The 23,638-nt window shown below is 43.5% G+C and overlaps 1 protein-coding gene across 1 annotated transcript in view; it reads right to left on the bottom strand.

Annotated features, from left to right (window-relative positions):
- LOC310785717 (NLR family CARD domain-containing protein 3-like) overlaps positions 1–23,638 on the bottom strand; it is a gene marked incomplete at its 3' end in the record, with an annotated part of 158,106 nt that overhangs the window by 44,589 nt on the left and 89,879 nt on the right. Inside the window, exons 2-5 of the mRNA XM_083646853.1 lie at positions 2,872–2,950; positions 2,470–2,698; positions 282–2,070; positions 14–187 (exon numbers count right to left, since the gene is read on the bottom strand). Coding sequence (XP_083502979.1) covers positions 14–187; positions 282–2,070; positions 2,470–2,698; positions 2,872–2,874 — 2,195 coding nt within the window. The 5' untranslated portion in view covers positions 2,875–2,950. The remainder of the gene's footprint in view (positions 1–13; positions 188–281; positions 2,071–2,469; positions 2,699–2,871; positions 2,951–23,638) is intronic.

Raw genomic sequence — 23,638 nt, 5'->3', positions numbered from 1 at the left:
CAGTGATCCTGACCTGAGAGTCTCCAGTCTACAGTGTGGACTCTGCAGTCCAACAGAGAGCAGCTTCACTCCTGAATCTCGCAGGTTGTTGTTACCCAGGTCCAGCTCTCTCAGACTAGAGGACTGGGAACTGAGAACTGAGGCCAGAGCTTCACAGCTTCTCTCTGACAGCTGACAGCCACTCAGCCTGAAGGAGAAATAGTGATGAAAAAACAACAATGAAAATGTGTATTCCTCTCTTCACAACATATATTGAATCTATCTAGTTTGTATGCACTCACAGCGCTTTATTGGAGGCTTTGGCCACTGGCAGCAGGATCAGAAGAGCCTCCTCTGAAGCAGAGTATTTCTTCAGGTCAAACACGTCCAGCTCTTCTTCTGATGACAGTAAGATGAAGGCCAGAGCCGACCACTCAGTAGGGGAGAATTTGCCTGTGGAGAGTCTTCCAAAACTCATGTGGTCTTGGATCTCCTTCACAAGAGACCGGTCATTCATCTCATTCAGACAGTGGAACAGATTGATGATTCTCTCTGAAGATGGATTTTCCTTGATTTTTTCCTTGATATACTGGACTGTATCTTGATTGGTCTGTGAGCTACTTCCTATCTGTGGCAGCAGGCCTTGTAAGAGAATCTGATTGGTCTCCAGTGAAAGACCCAGGAAGAAGCGGAGGAACAAGTCCATGTGTCCATTTGGACTCTGTAAGGCCTTGTCCACAGCACTTTGGTAGAGTTGATTTAGCTGAGATGTGTTGTCTCTGGATGTTGATTGTGGTTCTGACAGCAGACTGACACCAGAGGTGGTGAATGACACAATGACATGGACAGCTGCTAGAAACTCCTGAATGCTCAGATGGACAAAACAGAAGACCTTGTTCTGGTACAGCCCGCACTCCTCTTTAAAGATCTGTGTGAACACTCCTGAGTACACTGAGGCTGCTCTGATATCAATGCCACACTTTTTCAGGTCGGCTTCATAGAATATCAGGTTGCCTTTCTCCAGCTGCTCAAACGCCAGTTTTCCCAGAGAGAGAATCATCGCCCTGCTCTCTGTATTCCAGTGTGGATCTGTCTCAGCTCTCCCATGATACTTGACATTCTGGTGTTTGGACTGAACCACCAGGAAGTGGATGTACATCTCAGTCAGAGTCTTGGGTAGGTCTCCTATCTCTTTGGTTTTCAAGACATGGCACAGAACATTAGCAGTGATCCAGCAGAAGACTGGGATGTGGCACATGATGAGGAGGCTTCGTGATGTCTTGATGTGGGAGATGATTCTCCTGGCCTGCTCATCATCTCTGAATCTCTTCCTGAAGTATTCCTCCTTCTGGGGGTCAGTGAAGCCTCTCACCTCTGTCACCACGTCAACACACTCAGGAGGAATCTGATTGGCTGCTGCAGGTCGTGTGGTTATCCATCGGCGAGCTAAGGGAAGCAGTTTCCCCTTGATGAGGTTTGTCAGCAGCACATCCACTGAGGTCGACTCTGTAACATCAGTCAGGTCCTTGTTGTTCTGGAAGTCTAGAGGAAGTCGACACTCATCTAGACCATCAAAGATGAACACAATCTGGAACTTGTCAAATCTGCACATTCCTGCTTCTTTGGTCTCAGGAAAGAAGTGATTAAGAAGTTCCACCAAGCTGTAATTTTTCCCTTCCAGCAGATTGAGCTCTCTGAAAGTGAATGGAAATATGAACTGTATATCCTGGTTAGCTTTGTCTTCAGCCCAGTCAAGAGTGAACCTCTGTGTTAAGACTGTTTTCCCAATGCCAGCCACTCCCTTTGTCATCAATGTTCTGGTTGGTTTGTCTCTTCCAGGTAAAGGTTTAAAGATGTCTTCACATTTGATTGTTGTTTCTGCTCTCACTGGTTTCCTGGATGTTGCTTCAATCTGTCTGACCTCATGTTCCTCATTGACCTCTCCACTCCCTCCCTCTGTGAGGTAATGCTCTGTGTACATCTGATTCAGAAGTGTTGGGTTTCCTGCTTTAGCAATCCCCTCAAACAAACACTGGAACTTCTCCTTCATACTGAATTTGTGTTGTTGTTGTGGATGTTGATGTTGAGTTTCTGAAAGAACAAAGAACAAATGAACAATGATCAGATATTTGAGTAAACCTGAGGAAATGTTCACATTTCCTGGTAAATGTGTATCTCCACTCCATGACAGGTCATCACTGGTGAGTGGACAAACGGGTCCTAACTGTGTGCAGCTCAGTGTGAAAGACAGCTTGTGTGCTGCTGTCTTGTTTCCCAACGTGCACCATAGTGTTCAGCATATTACACTCACATTAGCAAATTAATAATTTTACCAGATTATCCAGAGGGATTCTGCTCATTTATCTTTCCATCCTGAACTGAATAAAACTTGTTTGACAAATGTTCAGATTTACAGCAGACTTTGGAAATCCATCTTCCATTTCCCACCATCTCTCCGTCCATGATGTTAAAGCTGTTAAAGCCTCATACTTCTCTGTAGCTCCTCAGCCAGCTCCTCCTGCTTCATTCTCCTCAGGAAGAGCAGTGTGATGTTTAGAAAAGCCTCTCTGCTGCTCCTCCTCTGGTCTTCCTCCTCACCGCCCACCACCTCCTCATCCTCCCTCTGACTCTCTGGGCATTCTGCCTCATCTGGACCCAAAACCCTCTGGAACCTTCTCAGCTCCTTCCTCACAAAGGTGACGATGTTCTCCTCAAGCAGCTGTGACAGAAAAATATATTATTTCAACTTCCTGACTAAAATCAAGGACCACAAGATCAGACCCATACTAAACTGAAAGCCTTCTGGTCTAAAGAGTGCAGCATGGAGACTGAATGTTTGTTTTGCATTTGACTTGTTGGTAAAGTCAAATGTGTTGTTGTTCATTTACACACCATAAATATGGAATCAAGGTCTGTTTGATGCTCCTGGGCAGACTGACAACTAGTAACCTCTGACCTCTCCTGGTGAACTCTGGGGGGAAAAACAAAAAACAAAAACTCAGATATGAATTAGGTCATATGTCTGAGGTCATAGTATAACACATACACTCTACTCTCTCTCTCTCTCACACACTCACACACACACACACACACACACACACACACACACACAACTATTGTCATTATCTCCTTGGAGGAGATAATGACAACAATGAGGGAGAGGAGCGGTTTCCGTTCGCCTCCTGTTTTCCTCGGTTTCTGACCTCAACCCATATCCACACTGTAACCCCAGCCAAGTGGCTTTCCTTGCCTAACCCCAACCAAGTGTGTCCAAATACAATGCAAAAGGCATGTGACAAAGTGACAGAAATGAATGCCAAGATGTTAGAGCAGGGCTATTCAATTAGCTTAGAATGGGGGCCAGCTCATGAAAATGATCCCAAATGAGGGGCCAGAGAAATATGGCTTGACAAATGAGCAATCACGTTAACAGCTAAACATAGAGAAAAGTACAACAACAGACTGTTGACTAACCCTAACCCTGTATATTGTATTTTGTAAATGCATAACATCAGTGCATTGTATTGTATCAAGACCAAGACACATAGGCACAAGCCATTTCTACATTTGAATTGCAATTTTCACCATGTTCAGAAGTCAGTCCAAGTGAGCCATATCACATTTTGAATTTCACTCATTACGTTTACATTACATTACATTACGTCATTTGGCAGACGCTTTTATCCAAAGCGACTTACAATAACACATTTTTTGTCAGCAATAGAACAATCAACTATGGAGCACAGTCTATGACAACTACAGCTTCTGAAGGAACAGTGGTACAAGTTTAGGTTAGTGGTACAAGGTTGGTTAGGTTTTTTTTTTTTTTTTTTTTTTTTTTATATAAGGAAAGAGAGAGACGAAGTTAGATCAAGAAGGGCCCAGATGGAGCCTGAAAAGGTGTGTCTTTAGTCTTTTCCGAAAGATCGGCAGTGATTCAGCAGTCCTGACCGAAGGTGGAAGCTCGTTCCACCATTGAGGTGCCAGGGACGAGAAGAGTCGAGATCGGGATGAGCGACTTTTGAGCCCCCGTAGTGAAGGAGGGGCGAGGCGACCTGCACTGGTGGAGGAGCGAAGGGAGCGGTGAGAGGTTTGGAACCTGACCATGGATTGCAGGTACCGGGGAGCTGTCTGGTGTACTGCCCTGTAGGCCAGTACCAGTGTCTTGAATTTGATGCGGGCCGAGATGGGAAGCCAGTGGAGCTCCTGGAAGAGGGCAGTGACGTGAGAGAATTTGGGTTGGTTGAATATCAGACGGGCTGCAGCGTTCTGAATGAGCTGAAGCGGTCGGATGTCGGTGGCAGGTAGGCCGGCCAGAAGCACGTTGCAGTAGTCCAGGCGGGAGGAGACAAGAGACTGGACCAGGAGTTGAGTCACTTCTCTTGTGAGAAAGGGACGGATTTTGCGGATGTTGTAGAGAGAGAACCTACAGGAGCGCGCTGTAGCAGCTATGTTGGCAGAGCAAGACAGCTGGTTGTCAAGGATCACCCCAAGGTTCTTGGCTGTTTGGGAGGGAAGTACAGTGGTGTTGTCAATGGAGATGGAGAGATCTGCAAGAGGGCAGTCTTTTCCTGGGAGGAAGAGTAGCTCGGTCTTACCAAGGTTGAGCTTGAGGTGGTGGGCAGACATCCAGTCGCCAATGTCTTTGAGGCATGCAGAGATGCGAGCCTCGATTTGAGTGTCAGAGGGGGGGAATGAAAGGAAAAGCTGGGTGTCATCAGCATAGCAGTGATAAGAAAAGCCATGAGAAGAGATCACATAGGCAAGAGATCTGATATAGAGAAGGAAAAGTAAGGGGCCCAGGACTGAGCCCTGGGGGACACCGGTGGTAAGAGGACAGGATCTGGAGAGGGACCCTCTCCATGAGACCTGGTATGAGCGGTTAGAGAGGTAGGAAGCAAACCAGGAGAGTGCAGAGCCTGAAATGCCGAGGTCAGACAGAGTGGAAAGAAGGATTTGGTGGTTGACTGTATCGAAGGCAGCAGACAGGTCAAGGAGGACAAGAACAGAAGAGAGGGATGAGGCCTTAGCAGTGTGAAGGGCCTCTGTGACAGCAAGAAGAGCTGTCTCAGTGGAGTGAGAGGCCTTGAAACCGGACTGCAGAGGGTCCAGGAGGTCATTTTGGGAGAGATAGAGAGAAAGTTGTTCGGACGCTGCTCGTTCGAGGGTTTTGGAAAGGAATGAGAGAAGAGAGACAGGTCTGTAGTCGTGAAAAGCAGTAGGGTCAAGGGAGGGTTTCTTAAGCAGAGGCTTGACTCTTGCAGTCTTTAGAGCAGGCGGGACAAGACCAGAGGACAGAGAGGAGTTAATGAAGGTAGTGAGGAAGGGAGATATGTTAGGTGAGATGGTTTGGAGGAGAGAGGAAGGGATAGGATTGAGGGGGCAGTAAGTGGCTCGGTTTGAGCTGATGAGTTTAAGCACTTCATCAGGAGAGAGAGGAGAGAAGGAAGGAAATCCAGGGACAGGGGGCTGAGGAGCAGGATTGGAGTCGGGAGTGTTAGGGAGGGTGGCTGGAGGATGGAAGGAGGAGCTGATGTCATCCACCTTTTTTGTAAAGAAGGTTACAAAATCATCAGCAGAGAGGGAGGAGGGAGGGGGAGGGGAGGGAGGGTTGAGGAGCGTGGAGAAGGTGGCGAACAGTTTACTGGGATTGGATGCAGAGGACTGGATTTCAGAGATGAAGAAGGAGGTTTTTGCTTTAGAGACAGCATCAGTGAAGTTTGAGTGGATAAGGTGGTAGGAAGAGAGATCTTCAGGGAGATGTGATTTTCTCCATTTTCTCTCAGCTGCCCGAAGCTCAGTTCGATAAGTTCGCAGAGATTCAGTCAGCCAAGGAGAAGGGGGAGAAGATCGGGCAGGCTTAGTGGTTTAACAGACAACTATATGCCAACAACAAAACAACTAAACAAAGTGCAAACTATTCCCCTGCTCCACCTGCTGGCTAAAAACAGAAACACTGCTAAGGAAAGGAGATATGATGACTGAATACAAGCAGGGGTTTTCATTCTACATCAGACACCTAAATAATCAGTCCAGATGAGCCATGCACAGAATTTAACTCATTTAAAGCCCCAATCAGTAAGATTTTTGACATTTTTTACTGTAATATAAGAGCTTTTTAGTCACAGGACATGGTAGATTGACTTGTAATATGGAGACCCTCGTCTTTATTTATCCCACACCGCCCTCCATTGGCCAGCCCTGGGACTAAGCAGTTTGCTGTCTGCGTACCGTAGCAAGAAAAAAGAAAAGGACGCGCGCATGCGCTGTACAGCGGAAGCGCTGTGTTCATGAAAACAAGGAAGTAACTCGATTCGGATTTGCTACGAAAATGATGTTTCACAGAACTATGGATTATTATTTCATCACGTGGTGAGTACCCGATGTCACAACATGTACATAGAGCTTTCTGGCGCTGTGTTTTGTTGACTTTGAACGGCGATATCGTTATCGATACTATTGGACCCAGAGGGCGCAGTTTCTCCAACAGTAAAACTTGGAAAACTTACTGAATGGGGCTTTAACTAACACTTCCAACTAACTTACAACAAAAACAGAAACAACTAAACATGAGTGCATAGTATTGAATAGAATTATCAAAACATATCAGTGCAAGTCAAGGGCAAGGCAGAATTTAACTAATTTAACTGACAACATCCACTAAAGTGCACACAACTCTGCAAACAACAGTCATATTTCCAGTGTTGGAAAGAGGAAAACTGCTTCTCTGTGCAAAACCATTTAAACACTGTTACAGTAATAAATACAAAAAAACTCTAAGGCACTCTCATTTTAAAAGGTTAAAATGCCTTTATTTGCATGGCAATTTCATAATAGACTTTAAAAACCAAACTTTGACGCGTTTCGGCAAGAAGTTTGGTTTTTAAAGTCTATTATGGCATTGCATTGCAAATAAAGGCATTTTAACCTTTTAAAATGAGAGTGCCTTGGAGGTTTTTGTATTTCTTCAGCCTGGTATCCCTTTCCAAAGGGCACCTCAAACAAACAACTTTTTTGAGTCCAGGAAGCACTCCTTCCTAAACATTTTTGACTGCTACAGTAAGATTTGATGACTGAATAGAATCAGGGCTTTTCATTCTATTTTTTCTCCATCTCTTTTTCTTAAAAAGAAATAAAACTGTAAAATAAACTGCCGCAAATAAGCCCACACACATGAAATAATTGAATAATCTGTGAGTGAGCCATATACCACATCAATAACTTTACATTAACTGCATAGTGCACAGTGCAAGTGAAACATGTAACCTGTTCAAAAATCAATCGTCATTACTAACTTGACTAACATAAATGTTACCTGCACTTAGCCAACATTTGCCATCTGTTGTGTATTTGCATTAAGTAAGCACAAGACGGAGAGTGTTTTTTGATGTATCTTTACTGTGTGTTCTCTACATTACATTACAATGCTTCCTGCTTCTTTTTCTCCTTGTCTCTTTCTTAACAGTTCTACAGTGCCACCTATTGTCCTGGAATGGTATTAGCTTTCAGAACATAACATTTCCCCCTTTCTTACACTAAAGTAAAATGGGGTAACAGCAGAATGTTTTAAACCAATATCTTCTCTGTAGTAATAACTCGGCTAATACTCTAGCATACAGTATAACAAAAAGAACATTTTCTTTTTTTCTTTTTACAGTATTTCCTTTTTTTCTATGTCCATGTTGTATTCTCAAGTGACATAGTCACAGACTGGCTGTTTCTTGTTTCTCTGTCTCCTCTCTCGTACGCTGTCACTCGGAGTAAGCTCCATCGGTCTCTGTTCTTCTGCCGGAAGAATGAAGGTGTTTGGCAGTGCAGACAGGTGTGAAGTGTCCCAAGTCTTCCCATCAGTGAGTGTGTAACTGTGAGGTCCTTTCTGTTGGATCACTTTAAGAGGCTCACTGAACTTGGACTTTCCTTTCTTGACATGCACAGGGTTTCTCACACGCACCCTTCCTGGTTGCAGTGTAGGAGTTTTGGCATGTCTCTTGGCATCTGTGTGTGTTTTCATGCGCAACTGTTTCTTTGCAACTCTGTCTCTCAGTTTATCATCCTGAGCAGTTGTGAGCTTTGGCTGGATAGAGACTGAGAGTTTGGTTCTCATCTTTCTTCCATACATGAGCTGGAAGGGTGAAGTCCCCGTGGTCGCATGTGGCGTAGCTCTATAGACTTGAAGGAACTCAGTGACATGAGCTTTCCATGGACCTCTCTCTCTCTCTGTGGTAAGGGTGCTTTCTTTTAAAGGAGAATTTCGTTGTTTTTTTACCTGGACCCCTCTCCTCACATTAATTATGATTTGACGACTCACCCAGCGATCTCCGCAGTGTTTCTGGCCGTCCTAGCATTGTTTTGAGATCAATAGCGTCCAAGCCAGTCCTAAAATGGAGCTCTGAGGGGGCCAAGTGGCAGCCTGTCTTTCCTGCATCTAAATAGCCAGTTTTATTCCCGTTTCGCCACATATCGTCATAATCTCATCCCGCAACAACCATCTCATCCCGCAACAACCACCAGACTGATATTTCCTCCCGGGCTGTTCCCTGGAGTCTCCCAGGGATCAAATTACCTCATTTGTGATCTCGGTCACCAAGTCTCGTCAAGTCCCGCGATACTTTCCTGCCGGCTGGCCAGTGTATCGTTCCAATTTTAGTATAGCGACCGCACGCCAGTCTTCTCTGGATTGTTCCAATTTAGTAGGCTATACTAAACTTGGAACATACACGACCGCACGCCAGTCTTCTCTGTATCCTTCCAATTTAGTAGGCTATACTAAAATTGGAACGATACACGACCGCATACTAAAATTGGAACAATACACAACCACACACCATCGTTCCAATTTTAGTAGTCTTCTCTGTCTTCTCGGGGAACAGCCAGGGAGGAAATATCAGTCTGGTGGTTGTTGCAGGATGAGATTATGATGATATGTGGCGAAAACGGGAATAAAACTGGCTATTTAGATGCAGGAAAGACAGGCTGCCACTTGGCCCCCTCGGAGCTCCATTTTAGGACTGGCTTGGACGCTATTGATCTCAAAACAATGCTAGGATGGCCAGAAATGCTGCAGAGATCGCTGGGCGTCAGATCATAATTAATGTGAGGAGAGGGGTCCAGGTTAAAAAATTCTCCTGTTTAGCCTGTTTAGCCTTTCCACAGCTCCGTTTCCTTCTGGGTGGTAGATTGCAGTCCTGATGTGTTGGATATCTTGTTCCTCCAGGAAAGGGGACATTTCTGATGAAGTTACCTGCGGGCCATTGCCAGTCTCCACAGCCATTGGGTTTCCTTTTTGACTTAACACTGTGCTCATGAAGCAAATCAGTGTATCAGGAGTGCATTGTGGAGCGAAACATAGGTCTGCCCACTTTGAGCAGTAGTCCACCATGGTGATAGCGTCTTGAATGGGCAAACAATGTCCAATCCCAGCTTTTGCCATGGTCCATCGGGCAAAGGGACTGGTGTCATTGGTGCAGGGGTGGTCCTTGTTGTCTTGTCATTCAGCTGACAGGGCACGCACGTGGCAACAACAGACTGTACCAGTGCATCCATCTTAGGCCACCAATACAAGTCTCTGAGTCTCTGTTTGGTACGAACTATGCCTTGGTGGCCCTCATGTGCCAGGTGTACCATGTGTGAACGTAGCTGAACTGGCACCACCATTCTGTAGCTCCCTCTGAGGATGAGTGATTTGTGCATGGACAGTTCATTTCTTACTTTGTACTGCATGCATCATGTCTGCAGGCAGGCCTTTGGGTGATGCAGGCCATCCTTTGGTCATGTAGGTGCACAGCTGGTCTAACTCTGGGCAGGAAGAGCAGACCTCGGTGAAGTCAGACATGGGAACGGCCGTCAGAAGGACGGAGACAGCAGCAACAGTCTCTGGTTCTGGGGAGCAGTCCTGGTCGTATGGCAGTGGCAAACGGGAAAGGCAGTCTGCCGTATGGTTCTGAGCACCGGGCCTGTAAACAATATCATAGTTGAAGCAGAGTATCCTGGTAGACCAGCATGCTACTCTCATACTGGCTCTATCCATGCGTCTTGAAGCCAGTAGTGTTGTTAAAGCCTGGTGATCTGTTCTTAAGGTGAACCTGGTTCCCCATAAGTATGTCCTCCAGCACTCTGTAGCCCAGACACAGGCCAAACTTCCTTTTCCACTACTGAGTATTTCCTCTTAGCAGCATTCAGAGAGCGAGAAGCAAACGCCACTGTTCTTTCAGAGTTGTCAGGGTGTAGCTGCGTTAGGGACCGTTCGTTATTTAGAAGGGGGGGGGGTCACTGGAGGGATTTGGTGTGCTCTGAAATAAAAAGCTGTGCCCCTTCTCTGATCAACATATATTTTTCCTTGACCCTCCCCAAATGATTTGAATAATATGATGGACCCTCCCCAAACAATATTGTGGCAAGCTTGCATGGAAGAATGCAGACTGACACAGAGATTTTACTTTTAACCACTCCTGCGCCTCATACACCGCGTGACAGCAGGGGGTGCTATTTAATCCACATCAGAATCATTAAACATTTGCAGAAACTCCGGCCAGAGGTGATCAAACACACTAACAGTCTCAGTCGTGGTGGCTACATTGATAGTAAAACTAAACATTATCCTGGCCACACAAACAATGGCTGGGTTTCCCAAAAGCTTCTTTGCGCTAAGAAGCTAATTCAACCCTTCTTAAGGCCCCCTTAAGAAGCAAACGCGTTTCCCAATTGCTTCTTTACGAAGGCATGCGTTTCCCAAAAGCTTCTTAGCGCTAAGAAGCTTCTTTGACCCTTCTTAAGGCTCCCGTAAGAAGCCAACGAAGCCAACGCGTTTCCCGATTGCTTCTTAGCCTAAAATTATCTTCCAATTATCCTCCGTTAAGAAGGCTGCGTTTCCCAAAAGCTTCTTAGCGCTAAGATGATCTTTCGTTAAGAAGGTTTTGTAAGAAGGGTCTGGAGCCTTCTTAACACCTTCTTAATGACAAAACACTGGCAGATCCAGCCGCGTCAGGCAAAAGGAGATACTTGTGTCCACTGTTCCTCTTGTGTTTTTCCCTTTTTCCTTTCTTTCATGTACCCTTTAGTGTTTAAAATTAGGGAACACTTGAAAATCTCCCCTGTATGTATGGTTACTTGTGTTTTAAATGTTTTACCGTAGGCTATATTCCTCTAATCAGAATGGATTCCTTTTATAATGTTGTGGATTTATATAGCACCTTTCACAGAACCCAAGGTCGCTTAAATTCTGTAGTGTTTCTCTGTTTTGTTGTATGCTGTGTATATAAAGCAATTTGAACTGCAGTCCATGTCTGAAATAAATAATGTTTAATAAAGTTTAACATGACCATGATTAGGTGTTAACAGTGTTTCTCAACCACTGAGTCGTGGCCCACTGCTGGGCTCAGAGTGCCATCAAGTGAGCCGCTCCAGTTAAGATGCTTCTTAAGAGCCTTCTATTTTTTTTATTTTTCTCGACTGTTAAGAAGGCGTTTGGGAAACACTTCTTTGGAGCCTTCTTAACTCCTTAAGAAGCTTCTTAACTCCTTAAGAAGCTTCTTAACTCTTAAGAAGCTTCTTTGTTGGGAAACTCAGCCATTGCCATTACCACATAATGCAATCAAAACATGAGCACAACATCACTAAACCACGTTTTTAACTGTAACAGTAACAAGCTTCCCACAAGAACATGAACTCCCATAATCCTTTGCGCTTATTAGAGCAGAACTGTCACCAATCAGAGCGACCGCCTCCTCCGGTCGCTACATAATGCTATTTTCACTTGTGAAACAATCTTCAGTCTGTGTATATCAATATTTGTGTTTAAATAGCGCAGTAGAGAAGGAGCCAGCACTCGAAAATGTCCTTTTGAGGGTTTTTATACCTGTTTCAAACAACAACATACGCGTTTCAGCAAGAAGCCTTCGTCGTCGTTGTGCTGTGTAAGGCGGAAAAGGGGGTGTATAAATACAGCCAGACAGGAAGTACAATCAATTAGTATAGAAAAAAGTAGTATAGAAAAAAAATATATATATTCAAAAAGTGCTTTATGCATCGATGAGATATAATAGAATACAACCCAGCATAGTACCCAAGCATTGATATGACTACAAGGATAGATTTTTTTTTATATATATGATTATATCATATTAGAAGCACAGACCACAGCCTCCAGAGAATGACCTGTTGTCTTCAAAGTGACAGCAGGAGAGAGATAAAAACAAAACAAGGACTGGACTTTGTATAAATTTGAAATAATAAAATAAACAGTCAAGGACACAGTCCTGTTGTCTTCAAAGTGACAAGACAGGAAGGAGACTGGCACACCATGTAGGCTATAGATTTAAGATAGTGACAATTCAAATACACAAAATACAATATGAGAAATGCTTTTACAGAAAGCAGCCCAACAGTAATTCTTCATTTAGCCCTTTTGGGTGTTGTTTAAATAGCGGTCAATGACTGATGGAAAAAAAGTCATTGTTATTATGTTTAATTATGTTTGAAGTACGTTCATCCCATTAGCACATTATGTGCAGTGAATACGCCACTGTCTGTGGCGTGTCTTACTGCTTTATTGCTTGTTGCCTCTTGTTTTTATTTATTATTTTTTTTATTTTTTGCACTATGTTGTAACGTAGTCTACAGCACAAGAATTTCACACGTGATAAAATCTTGAATCTTGAATCTTGAACAAAGAAAGAGGGAGATATGTGTCATTATATCGTAATATTGGCTTCGGGCCTCGCAACAGGCTCGGGGAAATTAATTTCATAACTCATCCGGGCCGGATCAGGCACGGGTCTGCATGTCACGGGCCGGGGAGGGCTCGGGCCGAGATTTCAGGCCCGCGCAGCTCTCTAAGTCAGATCCCTGCTGTCCTCATGCAGAGCAAGGTCTATAGATGAAACCATGGTTGCTCCTCTGAGCTCTGAAAAGAGCTCCTCCGTGTCTGGAATGGGGTAACAATCAGTCACCACTGCTTTGTTGGGCTCCCTGAGATCTGAACACATTCTTATTCTCGCTGAGTTCTTCCGTTTAGTCACCACGATAAGCGACACCCAGGGAGATGTGTCGATCTTCTCGATGATGTCGGCGTCTAGCAGACACTTTTTAACTCTGCTGAGACAGCACCTCTGACAGAGAAATGCAACCTCCTCAATTTATGTCGCACAGGTTTCACATCATTGTCTATTTTGACTTAATTCACATAGTTTTTCGCACAGCCCACGGCAGGTAGAGGCGGAGCTGTGGTGGTAGGTGGAGCCATGGCAGGTGGAGGGGAAGCTGTAGTAGTAGGTGGAGGTAGAGCTTTTACCTCCCTGACTGTCTGTTCTGATTTGAGTATCACTTTGTTGCCCATGATGACCATTTCCAGTGCTGTAATTAAATCCAACCCCAGCAGTAGTGATCCTGACTCCACAATGTAAAAGGAGGCTGGGGCAGAATATCCATCATAAAGTGCATGGGTATCCAGTATGCCTAGCACTGGAATTTTCTGCCTTGAGTACGTCACCAGGGGTATCTCTGCTTGTCTCAGGGGCACATGACTGAATCAGTCCTCATAAACCTGAGCTGGCAGTATTGAAACTGAAGATCCAGTATCCACTACACAGTAAAATTTGCAGTGTTAAATCAACACTTAAAGAGTTATTTTTAACACTGGCTCGGATAACATATGGTCCCACACCACAGGGTGTTAAAGTTACTCTTGACATAGTGTTGATATTTCAGAGTTAATTCAACTCTAGAAAGAGTCCAAATTTAACACTGCATCACCCTGCACAACACTGAACAGTGTTAATAAAATATTACACTATGAGGTAATTAACACCCATAGTGTTACTTTTAGTTCACTCCGAGAGTTAATCTTAATTTAACTCTCCATCAATGTTAGAAGTGGTTAACACTGAGTGTTAATTTAAAGCTTACTCTCACCAGTGTGAATACAAATTAACTCTTATTGTATTTACTCCTTGTGGGAGTTATTCCAAGTGTTGATTTTTAATTAACTCCTGTCAGTGTATATCTAAATCTACTACTATACTTTAAAATTTGCATGTAATGTGAAAAAACAAACAAACACAATTCATTATGTCAATGTCTTCATTTATTGAAAAGCAAAAGTAGAAGATACCAACTTATCATCTGTCTGAATCAAATAACAAAGGCATATTGCGCAATAAGCACCAAGACTGTATGGCATTCATTTCCAAATCATTACTTCCATCCAACAACTTTACTCTTGGTGGACGGTTTGGCTGCTGGTTGTAAACAGTCAAAAGCATGTATTCTACCAGCCAGTTGTTCAGCATTTAGGAAGTTGCCCTGAATGTACTGCAGAAAAAGTTTCAGCTCAAACGGAGGGACCCCCTCTAAAACAGCATGCATTATGTCTACAGAAAAACTGTTGGCTGTGTGGAATTACTAAAGTGAATTTAACAGACAAGTGTGTTTCACACAATATACATAGTGTAGGATCTGTTTGCATAGTTTGACAGTGCTGTGTGTGCATATCGATAGTTCTTAGTACAACTTCCGGATCATCTTCAAACAATGCTTCTCAAGGAGACAGAAACGACAGCAACATCGAGCCCCAAATGACTCCACAAAGCCAAACAGACCATGCAAACCTATATTTTCCACAGTGACCTGAATAATAGTAGCACAAATCATGTGTTTAAACATGGGAATTTGAGCCAGCCATGTTGTTTTCTAAGCTAGAGGAGCCTGGGACTTTGAAAGGTTTGAGTTTTGTTGTGAAAAACTCTGTCAGAATTCTGAATCAGGTTAAGAAAGTTTTGAATGTACCAGATGTTTCTGTTCACACACCAATCTGTTTTAATCATTCTTTTTTGCCCTCATGGTCAGATAGAATTTGCCATGCCTGGAGTGAAAAGGGGCTGGTCTCCATCAGTGACCTGTATATTGATGGCCAATTTGCATCCTTTGATCTTCTGAAGAGAGCATTTGAGTTGCCCCAAACGCATCTTTATAGATATATACAAGTTAGACATTATGTCCGATCCAAGATTCGCAATTTTGACGTTCTCCCAGATGAACATGTTTTTTTTGAGGTTTTGTTAAGCCCTCCCAACTCCAGGCATCTTATTTCTAAGTTTGTGTGTTTGTTCGACGATTGCATTAAGGCCCCCACTGAGAGGATCAAAGAGGCGTGGCAGGAGGAACTTGGTGTGGATCTGTCTGAAATCATATGGGACAGGAGTCTGTCTGTGGTCCAGCTCTGTTCAATTAATAGTAGACATCAACTTATCCAATTTAAAGTTGCTCACCGTCTTCATTACTCCAAGCATAGGTTACACAGGATATATCCTTCGGTCTCACCACTATGTGATAGGTGTCGGGTGTCGGAGGGCACACTGTCCCATGCTTTTTGGTTTTGCCCTTCACTATCAGGATTCTGGGCCAAAATATTTGACTGGTACTCTAAGGCCTACAAAATAACCCTCCAACTGGAGGCGGAACTCGCCATCTTTGGCTGCTCGGAGTCCTCTTTGTTCCTCCCAACGGCCGTGCAGCAATCTCTGACACAGGGAATGACAGTTGCCAAGAAACTAATTTTGAAGGAATGGAAGTCCTCCTCTCCACCTTCTTTTCAGCTGTGGCTGACAGACATGATCTCAGTTATACGTATGGAGAGACTCAGATTCCAGAGGTCAAATTCTCTAAGGAAATTTTCCGTTATTTGGGACCCGTTCCTGACCTATTTTGATCAGGCTAAAAGCGGTATTTGAGTTTCTTTGGGATCCTTTGCACAGTATATATATATATATATATATATTTTTTTTTTTATCGATTTGTAAGCACATTTTGACATTTTGTAGCATTGTAATGTTGAATGTATGTATATATGTTTTTTCTTTTATTTTTTCCTGTTCTTGTTTTGTTTTCTTTATGTTCTGAAAAAGTAAAATAAAATATATAAAAAAAAAAAAAAAACATGGGAATTTGAAGTCCCGCTCTTGAGCGAGTACTTTCAAATCATTAACAAGTGGCCTTAAGTATCAAATTAAACCATAACACTCTATGTCCTGTGCATGGAATAGAGCACACAAATGAATATTCGTCTTTGACAACAGTCCAGATGTTATGGCTGTCTCATCTACATTAGCAGTCACCACCTCTCCTAGATCATCTAGGTCTACACTGCTTAAATTAACATCAGTGTCAATCTGTTGGTCAACAGTCTGTATGTTTGGTGTTTAAATGTTTCCTAAAACCAGAAAAAGTACCAAACAGTCACACGGCCGCATCCAGTCTGAACACATTGAAGGCAAAGATTTCTTCCATCCAAATAACCATGAACTAACCGGAAATGCCTAACAAGCGCATTTGAACTAGTTAACTCAGCATGACAAACAGAACACTTCATTCCTAAGCAGCCTTGCCCGGACTTCAGCAACACGGGAACTCTGCTTGACTTCGCAAACATCAACATTGTACACTGTGGTCTGGATGAATGTGAACATGTTGTGGAGCATGGTGTTGTCTGTTGTGCCAAAGACAAAATGTGCCTCAAACAGTTCATCCACAGCAGCAAGGGAAGAGGTTGACCTGTAAGGTGTGTCATTCTTGTCAAGGATGATGAAGAACTGGCGGATTGCATTCTTCTGATGTCCAACAGCCAGGAGATAGGGTTGAGCACTAGTGATGGCATCAAGATGCTCTTGGATGTTTGTTCCGGTCTGAGAAGACAAACAACACAAACAGACGATTAGAATTACATGGTTGTAATATCAGTGTTATGCCGTGGAGTGCCGTCTCTCACCAGGGACAGCGCGCCCCTTAACCAGCAGACCTTGCTGTCACTGCTCCTTGGCCAGGGCTGTGGACTGGCCTGACTGGCTCCCAGGTTGAAAGCTGTAACAGAAGCTCACGCTTCAGCCTGGGAGGCAGCAGAGCGTAGCCAGCTTTCTGGGTCCCACCACGACGGGGACGGACTGTCTACAGTGCAGCTGCGGTCAGAGAGAGAGACATGTATGGCGATTTGTCTGGGATGCATGTTGTGGTGAGCCGATTGCATATTCCTTTGCATCTTCATTAAGTTTGCATGTTATTAGCGCAGAGCCCAGACATTAAATGGAAAAAAACAAAATGCTGATTTATTTTGAACCTGATCTCACACATACCTGAAAACTGTAAACAGTTTAGCAGCCATTCATTTTCTTGGACAGTTATTGAGTTGATTTGAGTTAAAGTTGCTGCTTGTGTTGTCATTTGTGCATGAATGAAATCACTGGCATCAACTTTGACCTCAAATCAACTAAATAACTGTAAAAGTAAATGAAAGCCTGCAAAATGGTTTACGTTTTTCAGATGTGTGAGACCATGTGCAAAATAAATCAGCATTGTCTTTCGTTTAAGTTCTCCTTTCCTATAAGAACCATCCTAACATAATGTCCACGTGATCTCACATCTTGTTTCGCTCTAGGTATAGTCACATATAGGATACACAGAGATTTCCTAAAATTCCAATGCAACTCAGGGTCTCTGCTGGCCAAACAGTATGGTTTCTGGAAGCAATGAGCATTAACAATAGTAAGGGTAAACACAGCCATAAGTGTAGTTAAGGCTGAAATGGACTCAATAACAATTAACCAACAAGAGTGTGCACCAGGGGAGTTTCTCAGTGGAAAATACATTTTCGCCGTTCGACTTGATTTGGTAACGCTGATTGGCTGAAGGAGTTGTCTGTCAAGGCAAGTACTCCCTCCCACTGAAATCACTGAGTGGCTGGAAGTCCAGACTGATACGTAAGCGAAACAGAATTTGAGGTCACGTGATCAGGATGTTTTTTTTTTTACCAGGCTATCATAAATTAGGGAAAAGTACAAACCTTCTTGAAGAGCACAAGATGTTTCTCTGCTTGGGATGCCGACACCTTTCCTGGTCTCTTCTGACCCTGGGCAGTGGGTGGAATCATCAGGTGTAACAGCAGTAAAACTGATGAGGTCACTGTCCCAACCTGTAACAACACAAGTTTGAAACACTTGAATTAATTTCTGTGGCCCTTCAACAAAATTCAGTGCATGTGCAATGTCAGCAGCATTTTTTCAAAATACAGAAGATGTAGCAGTTCTATATCATCACAAGAAGGTCTTCCACTATTTTTTTATACAATATCTCAATCCAGCTTTAACACATTCACTGCCAACAGTTTTTTTTTTTACTGTAGGTAGCTTCTGCCAAGAAGTTTTTTGAGGATTCTGGCTCATCTTTCAAGAGCCGAGGATTATTTTCTGCTAGGAGTTTGTGAACACAAAATATCTCAAAAGAACTAATAGAATGTGTGCTTTCTCTGTCTAAAAGAGTTAGTTTGTAGAGTTAGTAGTTATGTAGGCATTAGCAGTTGAATACAGCATGGTTTCAGCGTCTGAAAAGGAAAGCTCAGATAATTGCATTTTTGTGAAATTCGATAGAACAGGCAGAACAGTCACTTTAACCATTTATTTTTTTTATCCGCCATCCGAAAAAAAAATCATCGCACACAGAAAACCTTGCACACTGGTCCGATGCCTTTTATTATTATGTTCGTTGTTCTATTAGCAATACGAAAAAATAGTCCTCTCCTGTATCCACGTTACAATGTGACTGACAGATAGCAGCAGCAGCTGATCTGCAGCAGGCAGCAGTGACGTGGACTGCAGCTGGTCAGGGAAGAGGGGCCAGTGAGGTGAAGCGAGCCGCTCAGACTGGAGTGGACTCCAGCTGAGCGGGACTCTGCAACGTACCCTGCCCCTCCGTGTGTGACAAACTAAAATTTCCACAATGAGGAGGACATGCTGGCGTGTGTTTCCTTTTGGCTGCTTGGGGTGCGCACACGTCACGTGAATGCGTGCATCGTGCAGCTGCAGGTAATTAACCAAACAAAAAAAGGGGAAAGCCGAACGGCGCACAGTATGTGGACTGACCGGCGCCGGTCACCGGTCGAGGCCGATTAGCTGAAAATCGGCCATTTCCGGTCACGTGCTGATTGATCGGTGCATCCCTATTTTCAGTTACTTGGATTAGACCAACTTTTTAGAAGAAACTCAGTAAATTATCTCGTCACCGTTTCGTTCCATACATGTTTCTACTATTATTACAGTGTTACCTCCAAATGCTGTTTGTCTGTCTTTAGTCCTGCATCTCTGAATCGTTTTAATCCTCCAAGCAAGGTACCCAGCGCCACTCTCGCCATCATAGAAATGCTCCTTGGAGGGTGAAAGGACAACACAGACACTTCATTAAAGAGACAGCTCACCCTTAAATCCAAAATACATATTTTTCATGAAATCTGTAGTGCTATTTATGCATTGTTTTGTGTTAGATGTATGAGTTTGGGAGATATTGGCCGTAGAGATGTCTGCCTTCTCCCCAATACAAGAACTGGATGGTACAAGGCTTGTGGTGTTCAAAGCACCAAAAAATAAACAAAACCTCTTGTGTGTCTTTCCAGAAATCATGACCCCAAGATAATCCACAGTCCTCATTGTGAGCAGTTTCATGAGTATCCGGGTCATGATTTCTGGAAAGAGATATTGCTGCTAAAACAATGGTGCAATTTTTACTGGGGTCCGTCCGTACAAAACAAGCATTTTTGTCAACTTACTTGCTTGGCTTCTGTATCCAGCCTCTGGCGTTTTCTGGAAGGGCTCTCTGAAAGGTTGACTATCCGGGAGTCCAACGAATCAAGGGGTGATCGCTGGGACGCTCAGGAGAGGCTACCCTGGAGACAGCTAACCATGATTGGAGAAAAAAACATTATGTACAGTTCCTTCATAAACCCACCCCTTATCTAATGAACAGAAGCTTCACATGACAAATAACTGCAAAAGAAACAAACCTGTTTCATATTTGATGTTTAGCACCCCAGTTGATATTCATCATCCAACTCAGTCCCCGAAGTGTGGAAAACTTTGACACCCTCTGTTACAGCTGGGACACCAAACTTTGCAAATGCTGAAAACAGGCACAAAAGCTTGTGTAAACAGAAAGGTCATTGATATATCTAATGAGTCCACATTAGTCTACTAACTAATATTCAATGAAACTGGAATTACCATAAAAGGCTCAAACAAACACTATAAGAGAAATAAAATTACTGCATTTTAAGTAATGCATGCAGCCAAAAACCTCATCGCCAAGTTTCACTTTAAGCAACATGCTCCCTGCAGAGAGGAATGTGATCAGCACAACATTCCTCATGTTAAAAACTGCATTAATTTGCAATATAACAAGCTCATACATTTCAACAGAACAGCCCTGGTCAACTTTTAGGTGACTTATGTTAATTTTATTAGAGAATAAGGTTGTTTAAAGCCACCAAACAGCTGACAAAGTATCAGCTATTTTGCAGAAATGACCAGTAAGGTTGAATTCTACTTCATGTTTAACCATGCAATCTTGCTGAAGGTGCCACATCATGTTTCTCTACCTGCGTTGACAATGCTTGTGATTCCATCAGACTTTTCACAGCACGATTCAGAAGCTAAAATAGTGTAACGTCCTCTTGGGAGCTGCGTGTTTACGTCTCAAAGCATCGTGGATGACTGAACACCACTCGTTCTGGCTCTGATTGTGACCAGCCTGCTAACGTTAGCGTTGATCAGTGTCAAGCTACATGGAGTTAACTACAGACACAGTCAGATTTGCCCCGAGCAATTTTCAAAGTAAGGCACCAATTTAAGTGGACTCCCCGACGAATCTGATAGTTTATCACATCAGTAACGTTACATCAGCGTCATGACGGTGAATATAAAGCAGCAATATCACACAGCCTGTCGCAGCCTCGCTGGCCTGAATGTATAGATTACCCCAGCAGTGCATACGAGACTCCAGTCCTCCGTCGAGGCAAACAACAAGCGCCCAGCAGCCGCGGAACGCCAACAGGTGCTTCTTATTCACCTAATCACAGACTCTTCTCCGGCTGGATCAGCCCACCCGCTACGTCAGTGACCACACTAGTGGTGTATCCCTACGTCACCCCACTAGGCTACAATATAGACACGAAAATAATTATAGGCAGGCTGCCTTGGATGCAAAATCATTTTAATCCTTGAAATAATGTGATTGCTGACTCATAACGTTGAGGAAACATGTAGAATACGACTCAGCAATTTTCAAAGTAAAAGACTACTGCTGCTAGCGCTAGTCAGCCAGGTAGCCTAATGCTAGGCCGGGGTGGACAAAAAAGGTCCATTTTGCACCCTATAACATTACTGGACTCAGTGGACGTTACATAAATAATACAATAACTCAGCCAACAACATTTACATTAGGTTACCTCTTGCTGATATTGTCCAGTTTGATGTTAGTGTTAAGGTTAGCTGACGCTAATTAGCTAACACTAGCGTTAGCTTGCTGCCCGCGCACATTTAAGCTGCACAACTCATACTAGTTAGTTAGCCCGTTGAAATTCGGAATTTTAAGATACAAAACCAACTGAAGTATGGTGAGCAACAACATTAAGTTATTCTAACATGCTGCTTCTGTTGAAATGCCAAATAATGTGTTTAGGGAATGAACTTACCGTTTCTGTGCTTTTGCGTGGAAGAAAATGGCGGTCCTGCAATGTGGAGAGTAGCAGAAGGTGGGCAGGGCTTCCCAGTGTAATTAAAAGCTAACTATGGAAATGTACTCCAACACTAGGGGGTATTTTACTCCACTGTTGTTAAAATAACTCCCAAAGTGTCTAACAATTTTGACACAGCACTTTTAACACTAGGGATTTTGCTGTGTATCCTCTGCATATTAGGGGATGTGCCTAATTCTACAGTGCACATTATTTTCTTCTCTACTGTAACAGCATTTTGCAGAATCAGCACAGTTAGCTCAGGGATAACAACCTCCCTCACATCATGCTTTTCACCTGAGCGACACAAAATGTCCCATCTTTCCACATGATTTACATGTTTTATTTGCAGCAGGGCATTTTGTGGAATTTGGCAGGTGTTTATCTGAGTCACATCTGTAACATTTGCATGCATGTGCAGGCTTTATTTCAGTTTTTCTTTGGTTACCTGCTGCGCTGTTAGCGTGTCTTTGCTCCCTCTTTGGCATAGTTTTCATCTCCCACACTGGCACTTCCTTGTCTGAGAAAGCACTGGCATCACGTGCAGCTGATTCCACTTGGTTTGCAATCTGAATGGCCTTATCCAGCATCAGTTTATCTTCTAGTAGCAATTGTTCACATTATGCGTCCACTGTAAGCTTTCTCCACAATCTGATCTCATAGCATATCTTGCTCTGCATTTCCAAATTCACACAATGCAAGCCTTTCCCGCAGAGCAGAGACGTATTGCGCAAACGTTTCATCATGCCTCTGCGCTTGTTGACGAAACTTGTGCCTCTCAGCAATGCCGTTTACTTTCGTCACAAAATGTCTTTGCAGGGAAGCCACAGCATGGTTGTAGGTGGTACCTGTGTCACTCAGTGTGTAGAAAATCCTCTGTGCTTCGGTTCCTACGCTGTGAAGCAGTACAGCTCCCGGACATGTATATGTAGGAAGGTGGGAGGCAAAGGAATAGTAGCCACAGACATCCTCGTCGCCAATTTCGTTGTGTATTTGCATTAGGTAAGCACAAGACGGAGAGTAACTTTTGATGTCTCTTTACTGTGTGTTCTCCACATTACATATTTACAACGCTTCCTGCTTCTTCTTCTCCTTGTCTCTTTCTTAACATTTCGACAGTGCCACCTATTGGCCTGGAATGGTATTAGCTTTCATAACATAACACCATCTAATGAGAGAAATTCAATATTTTTGACCTGGCAAGAGCAGTGAAGGTGTATATGTTGTCAGGGCGATATGCATACAGTCGTGCAGCCTGATTTGCTTAACATAGGGAAGTGGAGCATTTTTCCTGGATGCAGATCAGCAGAAAAAAGTGTGAACTTTCTTTGAAACACACTTAGGTTCTCCACAAGTTGTGAGACTGTTTTATCTCTTCCCTGCAGCTCTGTGTTGAGTTTGTTCAAGTGATGGAAAACATCGCTCAAAAAGCAAGCAGTAGCTGAAAACTCCTCATTCTTCATAAGAGACAGAAAGGTGTGGGATTTTCTCTGCATTGAAGTACAGAGAAAGGGCAGGATGGTAGAGGCAGTGTTAGGGCGGTGTTAACCACCATAATTATTCACAGGTGCGGCCTAGCAATGCCTGGGCATCAATCAAACCAGATTCCCGTCTTGCAGTCCCTGTAATAGTTTGTGTGAGGCATGCATAATTTAAATAGGTGTAGGCCTATTGACTGTATATATTATCCCTATCTCATAACGGCACCATCACATCATATACCTGTTAAGAACATCTGTGTTTTGATGCAATTCAGGTTATTTTGTTGATTGGGGTGGGACAATAGAAACGTGTTTGCAGCGAGTGAACGGTGCAGACAAAAGAAACAGGAGGATCTACAGTGGACTCAATTACCACTCGGTGAAACATTGAGCTGCCGCCTCATGCCAAGGACAGAGAGAGATGGAAAGAGCTTGTGACAGATCGGCTGTGGTGCCAACGACCCTCCGGGTTATGGGATAGCAGGTGAAGGCGAATAGCCCATTGCAAGCAGGCTACAATGTACAAGTTTTCTCAAATATTTTACCATAACCCCTCCTTGCCATGTGGTAAAAGTTTCTCAGTGAATTATAGTTGATTGCCTCACCGAATAATCTGCTGGTTGCCCAATTTTAG

The sequence above is a fragment of the Poromitra crassiceps genome, assembly GCF_964638095.1.
Source record: "Poromitra crassiceps genome assembly, chromosome: 11".
Lineage (NCBI taxonomy): Eukaryota > Metazoa > Chordata > Actinopteri > Beryciformes > Melamphaidae > Poromitra > Poromitra crassiceps.
Note: the sequence above shows the minus strand (reverse complement) of the source record. Positions and strands in the feature narration are given on the sequence as shown.